This window comes from Psammomys obesus, unplaced genomic scaffold (assembly GCF_907164565.1).
Source record: "Psammomys obesus unplaced genomic scaffold, mPsaObe1.curated_primary_1811, whole genome shotgun sequence".
NCBI lineage: Eukaryota > Metazoa > Chordata > Mammalia > Rodentia > Muridae > Psammomys > Psammomys obesus.
Window position 1 is genome coordinate 10,909,623 of NW_026596117.1, and position 13,067 is coordinate 10,922,689.

At 46.0% G+C, this 13,067-nt stretch overlaps 1 protein-coding gene across 1 annotated transcript in view; it reads left to right on the forward strand.

Moving 5' to 3' along the window:
• Positions 1-571: 571 nt before the first annotated feature.
• Positions 572-13,067, forward strand: part of Kdr (kinase insert domain receptor) — a 43,848-nt gene continuing 31,352 nt past the window's right edge. The window contains exons 1-7 of the mRNA XM_055629314.1: positions 572-926; positions 4,620-4,713; positions 6,621-6,817; positions 10,193-10,323; positions 10,564-10,732; positions 11,288-11,427; positions 12,069-12,246. Of these exons, the coding sequence (XP_055485289.1) occupies positions 860-926; positions 4,620-4,713; positions 6,621-6,817; positions 10,193-10,323; positions 10,564-10,732; positions 11,288-11,427; positions 12,069-12,246 (976 nt within the window). The 5' untranslated portion in view covers positions 572-859. The remainder of the gene's footprint in view (positions 927-4,619; positions 4,714-6,620; positions 6,818-10,192; positions 10,324-10,563; positions 10,733-11,287; positions 11,428-12,068; positions 12,247-13,067) is intronic.

Genomic DNA, 13,067 nt, shown 5'->3' on the forward strand with positions numbered 1-13,067 from the left:
GCAGTAGGGATATTGGAAACCTGCCTAAGCGCCTAACTTCTGACTAGGGCTTTCAGTTGGGGGTGGGGAGTGTTAAAACTATGGCTGCATGGCTGCGCTGGCCAAAGAACCATAAGACAAAACTTCCAAGTACTGGTCAAGTTGGTGCCCCAAATACACCTAGGTCCTGTGTTCGTAACTTCCTGTTTGCTCTAACCTGCGGAGGATTCCTGGTCCCCTGGGACTCTCAATCTCAGCAGCGTAGAGAGTTCTGCGCTTGGAGGCGCCTAAGGAGGGCGCAGCGGGTCTTGGGTTTCTGGTGATGCTCCCCAGGTTGCCGGGCACAGCGAGAGTCTCGGGGTCCGTCACCGGCTACATTTTACTTCCACCAGAAACCGAGCTGCGTCCAGATTTTTCTCCCCGGGTTCGACTTGCCGCCCGGCACAGTTACAGGCTGGAGGGGGAGCGGGCGTGGGAAACCAGGAAACCCAAACCTGGTATGCGGTGAGGGGCGTGGCCGGACGAAGGGAGTCCCCGCCCCTCCCGGTAACGGCCCCGCCCCCCTGCTCTAGTGTTTAGCCGGCGCTCGCGCTCTGCACTGAGTCCTCGGGACCCCAAGAGAGTAGGTTGTGTTTGCTTAGGTCGCGCGCGGGACGCTACCTGGCGCGACAGATTGTGTCTCGCAGCCGGGATAACCTGGCTTACTGGTGTCCGCGGACGCCGCTGCAGCCGCGGCCGGAGCCAAGGCGCCGGTGCCCCGCGCTCTCCCAGGTCCTGAGCCTCTGCGCGCAAACCGCTTGTGTGACTTCCTCGCCGGCCGGGAACCGAGAAAGAGTCCGTGCCCGAGAATTGGGCTCTGCGCCCAGCGCCGAGGTGCAGGATGGAGAGCAAGGCGCTGCTGGCTGTCGCTCTGTGGCTCTGCGTGGAGACCCGGGCCGCCTCTGCGGGTAAGGAGCCCACTCTCTGCAAGTGAGGCGGAGAGGTGGGGTGCGGGCGGAGAGCGGGGACTCAGAGGAAGAGGACCTAACTCGGAGAGCTCCAGGGACCTGCGCTTTGGTGTTCCTTCACTTACCGAAGGGGAAACTGAGGTTCAAAGACTCAGCCAGGATTCTAACCTCCCCCGGGCTTATGTTGGAGCGTGTCCTACGGAGCCGAGACAGCCTCGGGCTCTGGGTAGGCGGGAGTGGGAAGGCGCCCCGAGCCGGGGCAGGAGATGCTCCGACGGCAGGAACAGGCGGTAAAAACGCCTGGAAGCGAGCGCAGACCGGGCGGCCTGGATGGCGCTCAGGGATGCCGCGGCTGCGGAGTGGAGCAGGGAACCCGCCTCCCGCTCTACTCCTCTTAACTTCAGCACGTATGCGCACTGAACACAGAGAGACGCTTTTCCTCCCGCAACTTGCAATGGTCTTTGGTGCAGAATGCTACTTTCCTGGCTGGAGGAAGAAGCGGCCCCCTCTTCTGTGACAGCTTCTCCCGGTGTCTTAAAGTAACTCATACTCCAAAGCGTTTGGAGTATGATTCCAGAAACCAGTATGATTTCTGAAATCTCTTGGGTTTGGCACTTAATTATAGGGTCACTTTTCTTGTCACTTGAAAATGCCCTCTGCTGCAAGGTTGGGAGCACACAGGCTCCTGGGCTTTTGATACAACAGAGCCCTTCCCTTCCCTTTCCTTCCCCTCCCTTCCCATCACTTCCCTTCCCATCACTTCTGTCCCCCCCTACTCTCCTCTTCCTCCTCCATTTCTCTCTCATTTCCTTTTTGTAGGCACAGTTTGCAGATTTCCCAGTCTCCACCCATTGGAGAATGGAGACTCAGGAAAAAAGTCAAATCTGCAAAAACATTCCTTGCATCAGAAGGGAATTCGCATGCCTTAAAAACACTGGCCCTGACACACAGGCCCAAGATCATCTGTCTACCGTTATTGAATTTTCTTCATAATGACTTGGTTCATCAGGCCAGCTCCGTCATGGGTGCCCATTTGTCCCTGACAAGCCCTCGCTCTCCCCCTCTCTGGGAAGGGAAAGACAGCCCAGAACATGGGCCTGCCCTGAGTCCTACAAAGACGTGAGCTGCTTTGAAGCTTGGCGTGTTCCTAGGGCAGCAGTTTAACAGTAGCCTGGCTCCCTGGATAAAATGGAGGTTGCCCTTTTGGAGTGTGTGACTTGCTTAATTGGATTGGACTATAATTGGTGCCATCGAATTCTAGAGACAGAGCCGCTGTTGTTTTTCCTTCTCGTCTTTGAGCGGGAAGGATAACAGCGCACAAAATAATTAATGTTGGTTATGGGATTTGAACATAAAAGGGCTTTTATTGTGTAGTAGCATACGTACCTCTTATAGCCAGAATGAGCTCTCTAAAGAGGAGGTCTCAAACTTGCCAATGAAAATGAATGGAGTTTAATAGATGGGGGGGGGGTGTTAGTCATTGATGCAAATCCATAACCTTGTTGACTAGATTTGACTGTGGACATATCCCTAGAATAGTGTGGTATTGTATTTGGTGTCTTATGAATGGGGCATCTTTTAAAGATGAGCATAGCTAATGTAGCTGCAGTCTATACGGCTGTACTTTATTACAGAGATGGTTGACAGGCTCTCAGTGGCTCCAGCGTGTAGGTCAGTGGTAGAGAACCGAGGCTCTGGGTTCGCTTCTCAGCACGGAAGAGTAAAAGTCATTTGCTGTGGTGGTGGAGTGGACACAGCTTATTGAGTGGCTAATTGCTTGCTACCGCATTTTCTTCACACATCTGCCCAACTAATGGGTTCTTATTTGGCTCCTCATGTAAGTCGCATCCAGTTACTGTTTTCAGGTTAATGTTTCTCAGTCATGTTCAAAATCCATCTATCAAACAAATTGCTTTTATTTTCCATTTCTCAAACAAAGTAAGATTCCATTATTGGAAGACTTGTTTACGAACATTTTAATTGCTTGCCTATTTTAGGGGTGATGACTTCTTTCATATTGAAAAGTGTTTTGCTGATTAATTGAATACAACTACCCAGTTCTATAGCCTTCTGAGGTGGCCGACAGAGCACCTGTAGGATAGTCATTTCAGATGCCATTTAAAATGCATATTTGCTGATCTAGGAATATCTAAACATACCATAAAGTTTAGAACCACTGCCCAAACACAAGTCATTAAAGATGCCAACTAGCTTCTGAGATGTATCAATGCCACTTAATTTCCAATGTTTTACATATACGTTATCAATCAATAGATCTGTAGTTATATTAGTAACATATGTGCATCTGATTAGATTGGGTGTATTCGGGAGCGGTATGTCTGTGAATCGGTTCGCACATCTGTGTAGGCGTGTGAGAACCCCTGCAGCCAGTTCACCGCCTGCCACTGGTTATTCACCTAGAGGCCACAGTGTCACAGCACTGAGTATTTGCCTTGCCTGTTTGCTCATACTTTCTATATTCACATGGCCTCGTATTTGTTCACGTTCACTTATTTGCCCAACAATGTCAATGCCAGCTGAGACCTTAGGAGTCATCTCTTCTGAGTTGCTGTGAATTAGAAAGCCTGGATGCCCGCCTGGCATTAGTTATCTCTTTCCTTTTGAGACAGAGTCTTACAATGTTGGCCCAGGCTAGCCTCAAACTTAAGTCCTCTTGTCTCATTCCTTTGAATGCTGGGTTCCCAGGGGTATGCTGCCACACCAGGCAGGTCAGTTACTTTATGAGCTGAGAGCTGGAAACTTTTGATGTCCCTTAATGTGGTAGGCTACTTCTGCTTGTCTCGTGCCTTTTAAGCACCTGGCAGCACTTTACAGTGAGGTGACTGAAAACTAGTCAGTTATCTTGCTGTGAAATGACCTGCTGTGATGTGTGTCCCCCACAATGTTTTGGTTTTTTTTTTCTTTCTGCGTTTTAATCCTTTAGGTAACAAGTGTCTTATGTCTCCAGCTTTGTGTCGGTATGAGCTCAGAGATTTGAGTAATCAGTTCGGACTTCCCCACCCCAACTGTAGCTCATTAGATTTACACTATTTTTAGTTTTGCTCTGAGAAGAAGCTTATTAAAATGCATGTATGCGTTAACTTGGGGGTATTTCTCTTCCTTAATTCCTTTCCCTCCATTTAAATGTGCTGTGTTTAAGAGCCACTACCTCAGCCTTTGCAGCTCGCTTACCAAAGGAAGTCCTTTACACAGCATGAGAAAAGACAATGGGACAAGGTCACAGTGGCTCCTGTCCCTTTCAGGGGTATGGAGAGGAGCTGTATAGAACTCTCTCCGGGGAGTTTTCATTAATCAGCAATTTAGTCAGATGTGTACATCCTATGCTCTACAAGAAATGTCAGTGGGCCCTTTCCCAAGGGCCTGAGATCATCAAATGGAGGTTCACCGGCTTTCAATGTCCCATATCCTTTTGTAAGACCTTGAAGTTGGCAACGAAGGAAAACAGGAACTCCACCCTAGTGCCGTGAACTGCAGAGCTGTTGTGCTGGTTTGCGACCATCTGCCCACTCTTCCTGTTTTGACAGAGCCTGTGAACTTTTACTGGGAATGGGCGCAAAGTAAATCCCACTTTTATACAATGAATTGCTGAAGAGGCCTTTTAAAACTCGGAGTGCGCATTGTTTATGGAAGGTGTTTCCTATTGGGTCCGACTCTTATCTAATTTGTTTCTAGGTTCGCCTGGTGATTTCCTCCATTCGCCCAAGCTCAGCACACAAAAAGACATACTTACAATTCTGGCAAATACAACCCTTCAGCTTACTTGCAGGTAAGGATTCCTTCTCAATTCAGATTTCCTGTGCGAAAGGACTCATTGTTTGCAGAGGTCACAACAATTTCCATCGCTGCAGAATTATAATAGGATTGTTGCAATTGCTTGCAAGTCATGAGACTTCTAAGAACTCATGTAATAATGAAACAATGAAAAAGGTCTTTTCAAACTTTTGTACCGTTTTGCTGGGGCCTTTTTCCGCACGTACAAACATTTTAAACAAACGCAACACTCGCATGCACGCACATGCGTGCACACGTGCCAAAAAACTGACATGTAACAGACCTCCGTGATTATTGATAAATCAGCAAAGTTAGGGACGCATCTTTATGAAATAGAGTTAAAGTTCCAGCCATGTTCATGCCACCCAGAATAGCTTTTGGACATCTCTTTAGCCCTTCTATAAGAACTATATTCTACAAATGAAACTCTGTCAGTGTTAGCAATCTCCTCTCTAGCCAGTAATATTCCTGACCATACATCCTGCTCAGACCACGAACTTCATACTCTAGCTTGATGTTCTGGGCCTCTTTGCCTCTTGCCAGCAAGACGTCATGCCGTCGATGCTGGGTAAGCTGCGAAACAGAACTCTTTGACAAGAAGAGGCCTTTGAATTTTGCTTTTCCACCAAGAGGCAAGAAAGAATACTTAAAGGAGGTGTGGGTGTTCGTGATCATTCACGAAAGACTCAGAGGTCTCTGTGGACATTCGTGTTTTGGTGGAGATGGCAATAGGTCCAGGCAATGGTGCCATCTGAGAAGAGTTCTTGGTGCCAGAAAGAACTTGGTACCTGGCGGCTTGTGGCATTGCTTCACATTTGAAGAATACCAGGTGGTCCATAAGACGACTCAAGTCTATTTTAGATTGTTGCATGTGGAGAGAACCCTAACCTAATCTAAGGTCTGCAAAACTCACCAATGCCCAGACTTTGGTGGGGGGGGGGGGGGGACAGAAAACTGTAGCAGGAGCTGATTGTCTTCTCTAAGTCATGTGGCGTTCCCAGAGACTTTCCTTCGCCTGTTCTCAGACACAAAGGTCACTTATGAGCTGCAAAAATTTCCTCCTCCCTCTGGAGACGGCAGGAACATTTCTTGTCTTCTTAACAAACCCTAGAGTGAGCGGGGCGTAGATGATGCTGGGACCTTATGGGAGTTTCAGGATCTTTTAGTGGGGGCTCAGTGGCTCACACTTTCTTATTCATATCGACTTCTTCCTTTGGCTTTGTGGCGAAATGAAGCAGTGAAAGTCGCGTCTGTTTGACATGACTCTCTCAAGGTGCTGTGGGCTTTCTTCTCTCTCTGTGGACTCACTCCTCACTCCCCCGTTGCCTCTACCTCCACGACAACTCTGGCTTCCTTGCTGTTCCCCAGTACTCCAGATGTACACAAGGCCGGCTTGGCCGCGGTCCTCCCTTTCCTTTCCCTCTTTTATGTTTTTCTTCACAGCGCTAAATTGTCCCCTTTCGTACAATGGCTTGTGCTTTTTAATTGTCTCCATTGATTGGAGTGAGTTGCATACAGGCACAGACTTTTTCTTCTTGGTGTACACTGGACAAGTTCTCTACCACTGAGCATGATATCTTTGGTCCCTTGAAGTATGTGTGTGTGTGTGTGTGTGTTTGTCCTTAATAAAGCTCAACAGTCACATATGCTTAAAAAGTATTTATTGAAAGAATGAACGTGTGAACTAGCAGAAGACACGTGAGTGTGTGCGTGATTTCCGAAGTGGAGAGTGTGATCTTTGCTGGCAGGTCCACGCAGACTGTGTGCCATCAGTGTCTGTCGGCTTCAGAGTGTCTATTGAGTAGTTTACACGCGCATGAAAACCACACCTTCTTAGTCCTCTTACTCATAGCCTCACTACACGGAGTGTCACCTTAATATCTTCCTGGAACGCTTTTTCAGGGGACAGAGAGACCTGGATTGGCTTTGGCCCAACAGTCAGCACGGTTCTGAAGAAAGGGTGTTGGTGACTGGGTGCAGCGACAGTGTCTTCTGCAAAACACTCAGAATCGCAAAAGTGGTCAGCAATGACACCGGAGCCTACAAGTGCTCCTATAGGGACAGCGACATGGCCTCCACCGTTTATGTCTACGTTCAAGGTAAGCGGCGGGCCAGAGTGTGTGTCCCACGTCCACTTCCTGTGTCTAAAACACGATGGGCACAAGAAGAGTTGAGTCCAACGAAAGAGGCTTGTCGGAAAAGCTGTTTGGCGAAAGGAATAGAAAAACGTCTCTCCCAGGCTTCCTTTGAGAAAGGACTCACTGACAGTCTGGGCTTTGGTTGCAGCTGCATTTCTCCTCTCCTGTCCCAGTTCCTTTTCCGAGGTGCTTTGTGATTCCCCGTGATCCGCATGGGCTTTGGAGACTCATAAGATGCCTGCTACCGTTTGAAACCCTGGGATCTTCCAAATTGAGGAAGCTTGGAAGCGAATCATAGTTAGGTTTCTGTGGTGAGATAGGTTATCTGTAGCCGGGAGGAGGTCTTTGCAGGAATGCATAGGGAAATAGCCAAGGACTCAGTTTTGCTTTTCTCTCCCTCCCCTGTAAGATCTTTCCTGCCCAGACTTACGCTTTATGAAGAAAAACAACAATTCACATACCTACGTGCAAAGCACGATGCCACCGCAAAAGAGCACCTGGAGGGCTGCATGTCTTGTCTGTGCTTGTGTGACCTGAGAGGGCGTGGGGTTTGCAACCAACTCCAGGGAGATGTAACCTACAGACACGAAAAGTCACTCCCTGGTCAGAGCAACTATTGTATTTTGAGAGGATGGAGAGCTGTTTGGGCTTCCTTGGTATACTTCCTCTTTAAGGGCTAGTGACCTAGAATTAATTTACAGGAGAACTTTAGCTTTTTTTTTTTTTTTTTGTCAAAGCAACTTTGCTTTGGTCTTACAGTAAAGAGCTAGTTTAGCTCTTTAATGTAATCAAGGTATGTAACTTAGAGTCCATATAGTAAAAACTACCATGCAACATGTATTCAGTATTAGGAGAAGGAATTATGCTCTTTCTCACATTTTAAAAATTGCACACCGCCTTTACTTATGAGAAACCTCTAATTAATAAAAAAAATTCAAACAATGCCAAAAAAAAAAAAAAATCCCTGCAAAGTAAAAAAAAAAAGAAAAACCTCTCTTCACTGATGAGATTCCTATACAATCATATGCTTCTCGGGAATATAAAGGTTGTTTATACATGTAGATTGATTTGTTACGTTTTCGTGAATGAGAGCTTTGCATGTGTGTATGTACACTGTGTGTGTACGCGTGTGCTATCGTGGAGTTCAGGAAAGGACAGCAGATCCCCTGTGCCTAGGCTGTGAGCCACCATGTGTGTGCTGGGAACCCAGGTCCTCTGCAGGAGCAGCCTGTGTTCCTATCTGCCGGGCCATCTCTCCAGCTCCGTGCTGCATTATATTTGACACAGGAGTACTACGTTTCTTTCAGAGAGAGGAGGATGGCCCTTGAAAGGTATTTTATCTATTCATCCTATGCAGACTTACATCTCAGAGGGTTTGAGGCAGGGAAAGATGACTCTGAGTCTTTTTCCTAACAGCCACTCTCACCAGACAGGAAGGTTCTTTATCGGGTACCACCCTAGCAGGTCTGCATTTTCATTTCAGCAGGATCAGTCTACAGAAGAATAGAGACTATATCCAAATAACCCATGGTACTCTTGAGCTTCTCAGTGCTTGGCATTCTTTTTTTTTTTTTTTTTTTTTTTTGCTCAGGGTAAACAGAGTCTAGGATAGAGTTCCATGGTCCCCTCCTCACTCCACAGAGCTGAGGGAGACAAGGCTCAGACCTTAGAAAATGCCTGGCTCCTTTTGATCTGGCAGTCTTGAGAGCTGTGGTTCTCTTGGAAGACTGCAAGGATTTCCTGCTCCCCAGCCTGTCTGGAAATGCTACAAGATGACCCTCTCCCATAATATCTCCTTACTTCCTTCTCCCCCGAGTCAGGAAACCTGGAGACATGTGAAAAGTCACTTCAGGAGTTACAGTAAACATTTTATTCTGAGAGGATGCATGGCTGCGTGGTATTCTTTTGTTTACTTCCCTTTTAGGGCTACTGAAATAGAACCGATTTACCAAATAACTTTGGTCTTAAGTCAAGAGGTTAATTTAGCTTCGCAAGGCTTGCTTTGAATGAAGTAGATCCTACAATTCTCCATTAACACGCCCATGGAGTGGGATGCAGCAGCCACAAGCGGTGGTCTCTAGCACTGTTTACCTAAATACTAGTGTCTTTGGATAGACCGTGGAATTCTGCTCCTGCCCCAGCTTAGCATTTAGAAATTTAGATACTGAGCCACCCAGGAGTTTGGTCATGAAATTTAACAACAGGAAAGACAGGCTTGCATGTAGTGTTCCCTATGGGGAGGTCTTCAGTGATGGTCTCCACCTCACTTCCTCAGTCCTCTGACCCTTCTGCTAGTGGATGGAGCCAGGAAGCTGGCCTTGGCTTCCTAAGATAATGCCTATGTCATGGGGAGGGGATGGCTAAGCTAGCTGCAGCTCTATGCTTTCCAGCTGGGGAGGAAATCAGATTTCTGCTGTTGAAAGGAATTAGTTACTCTTCTTCCCTTTGGTTTCATTAACCCTTTCTTCACCTCTAAAGGGGCTTGATCAGATTTTGGGGGGTGGGGGTAGAAGGTGAGAGGTTATCTCTGAGATTTCAAGAGGTGGCCCCAGACTCTGCCCTCTGTCTCTAGGGAGTGGAGTAAATCCCCAGCCGTGTATTAATAGTGTGTGAATAGTGTCTGACGGATATCAAAATTACTCTGACTTTCATCTCAGTCTTTGGCCTTGTGGTTTTTTTTCCTAATATTCATTTTCAGAGATAATAATAAGTGCTAAATCTTAAACTGAATGTAGTGGCTATTAAACATATAAAGACTCTTTTCTACAAGTCCTCACAGACTTAAGGTATTATAAAAATCATTCTTTTGAATTACTGAACCATCTGATTGTTGTTTTCTCTTAGTTTAAAGATCCTAATCTCTTTTTCAGGTCACTTACGTTATTTGCCTAATGAAAGAAATGGAATTTTGTCATCATAAAACTCATAACTTAAGTGTATGGATTTAAATTAAAATATTTATTTTATAAAAAAATTATAGTAACCTATGAAAGCATGGACTGTCTAAAGTAGATTCTACTTGTTAATGTTCTATGTGGAAGATGTTCAGGTCATTTTTTTAGTGTTTTCATTCAGATTTTCTCTCTCTCTCTCTCTCTCTCTCTCTCTCTCTCTCTGTGTGTGTCTGTGTGTGTGTGTGTGTTGTGTGTGTGTGAGCACATGCGTGTGTTTATCTGCCCCTCCTTGACCATATCTCTGGAGCCAGATAACCTGTGGGTGTCTTTGCCCATGCAAGTTGTCAATGACAGTCATTCACTCGTTCAGTTAGAGTTCATGGACCTGAACATACTAACTCTCCTGCCAATAACTCACTGAGGGAATTCACTTTTCTTCTAGATTACAGGTCCCCGTTCATTGCCTCCGTCAGCGACCAGCACGGCATTGTGTACATCACTGAGAACAAAAATAGAACTGTGGTGATTCCGTGCCGAGGGTCAATTTCAAACCTCAACGTGTCACTCTGTGCCGTGAGTTGCCTCCTTTTCAGTCCCCTCATACGTTTCCATAATTGTAAGCCTTTTTGGAGATGAGCTTCCTGCTTCCAATACCATGTCACTAGTGAAATGCAAAGGTCCTTTAGAGAAAGTCAACAGCACAATAAATAAGACCAACTTGTGTTCTTGAAAGTGAGGTGGGTTCTTTTCTGGTCATTGAGTTTCGCCAGTGCTGGGCTAAATATTTATTGCTTCTTTTTTTTTTCCCATCAGAGATATCCAGAAAAGAGATTTGTCCCGGATGGAAACAGAATTTCCTGGGACAGCGAGACAGGCTTTACCATCCCCAGCTACATGATCAGCTACGCCGGCATGGTCTTCTGTGAGGCAAAGATCAATGAGGAAACCTACCAGTCTATCATGTACATAGTTGTGGTCGTAGGTAAGTCAATATTGCCTTTCTGTGTCATTAATACAATATAATAAAGACTGTGGCTTTCTACATGAAGATCCTGGAGGGTAAGGTATAGGGTTGAAGGGCAAGAGATATGGAAAAAGATTTTAACTCCGGATAGGGGCAACGCCTTACAAATACTCTTCTCTACCACACCAACTATTGCAACAGGGATTTCTCCTTTCTTGCCAAGACCAAGAATGAAAAAGCACCACTGCGGGAGATCATTTTCTGAAAAATGCAATATTCAGAGCACTGCTTGGCACCAGTTCTTTTAATTGTATCTGTGAAAACTTCAGCGATTTTTCTCAAGCGGAACACATTGGCCTAGACCTTATTCTTCACCAGGTTAAACATCTTTGAATATGCTGAAGATAGTGACTTGTAAATCACTATAAACCATTTTCCTACGAGCCATCAAGAAGCAGTGAGGTCCCCAAGGAAAAATGATGTCACACTCTTTGCAGCACTTTAAAAGATGTATGCCAAGTCCCAGACTTCTTTTCCATCTTACTTTCTGTTTTTATCATTTTCTTACTCCAGGATACAGGATTTATGACGTGACACTGAGCCCCCCTCATGGACTCGAGCTATCTGCCGGAGAGAAGCTCGTCTTAAACTGTACAGCAAGAACTGAGCTCAACGTGGGGCTGAACTTCAACTGGCAAGTCCCTTCTTTGAAGGTAACACTCACAGCCCAGAGCCAGAGCTCTGAGTGCTTTGATTGTAAGCCCTGTTGATGTTTTCCTAAGAGATACCGGGTCCTCTCTGGTCAGGTAAATTATAAAGCCTTTTAAACACACACACACACACACACACACACACACACACACACACACACAAACACACACACACACACGTGCCCCCACACTTCTAGGAGTATGACAGAATGCATAGCAAACATGAAAAGATGGCATGCTAGGAGCCCCAACACACCCTGCTGCTCTGTGTATTGGTCTCCACTAGGTTATCAATCTTTTGACATTATGCCATTTCTTGGTTCTCTAATGCCCTTGATCTATTGTTCCCTTCTAGAAGTGACCCAAGTTACATTTCTCCTTAAACGATTGTTATTTGTTTCTATAGTCCGCACACATCTCATTAGCTAGAGGAGGTTTCAAAATCCTTCCTCGGTTCCACTTATTTCGGCTTCCACTCATTTCTCCTGAATCCCAACATCCGTGGTGTCCCCGTGCTGTTTAAGGTCTCTGTTATTACTAGTAGTGTTCAGCAAGGGACAGGGCTTGGTTCTGTGGGTCTCGGGGAGCTATGGCAGGGCCTTCTTCTGGGCTGTGAACATTGACTAAACGCTCTTGTTTCTCAGCATCAGCACAAGAAGGTTGTAAACCGGGACCTGAAACCCCTTCCTGGGACCGTGACGAAGAAATTTTTGAGCACCTTGACAATAGACAGTGTGACCCGGAATGACCAAGGGCTGTATGTTTGTGCAGCGTCCAGTGGGCTGATGACCAAGAGAAACAGCACATTTGTGCGAGTCCACAGTAAGCCGCCATCTTCTTGCTAACACAATGTACCTGGCAGAGCCAGATGGCTTACATTGACTTAGGTCACCTTGTTCACTCAGAAGATACTCTTGAACTCTTGTTAATGAGGACACAAGACCTGGAGGTCCACGGTATAGCTTTGGAGTCAGGGACTTGGGTTCAAAATCTCAACTTTAAAATGACCCGTGCTACTGCTCACTAGACATTATTTGTTATGGCTGTATCTGAGATTCTAATTATTATAGAGTGTTAGTATATAGGATGGCATGTTTTTAAAGATTTCAATTTATTGCAAGGAAGGCTAAGGGGCTTCCTTGAATAAGCATGAACTTCTCAAATTGGGGAAACTCAGATCCCTTGGCTTCCCACAGCTTTTGGTAAATCACCCAAATTTTTAGTTGTACCCTCTCATTCACATAAGTGTCTCAGTTTAGATAATTTATGCATGCCAGAGCCCCAGTGTATGCTTTTGTAGGATCATGTTGCAGCTCACGTGGGATAGTTTATTTAGTGATGTCTGGGTCTTGCTCTTGCCAGACAAGTGGTCTATCATGAAGTTACTTTAAGGAAGTGAAGGCAGAAGAAGGGGGAAGGTTAGGAGGCTGATAGTGAGAATCCAGAGATGGTGGGAGACTTGGACTAGGGAGTCTGTGGAGGAAGTAAGAAGAGACACCATCCTGCATATATTCTGAAGGCATAGTCACCAAGGCTTCCTGGTTGATTCATTGACAGTGAAAAAAAAAGAGAGAGAGAGAGAGAGACGATGTGAGTTTTAAGATGGGCAACTGAACTGTGGTATCACTAAATGAAGGGGCCTG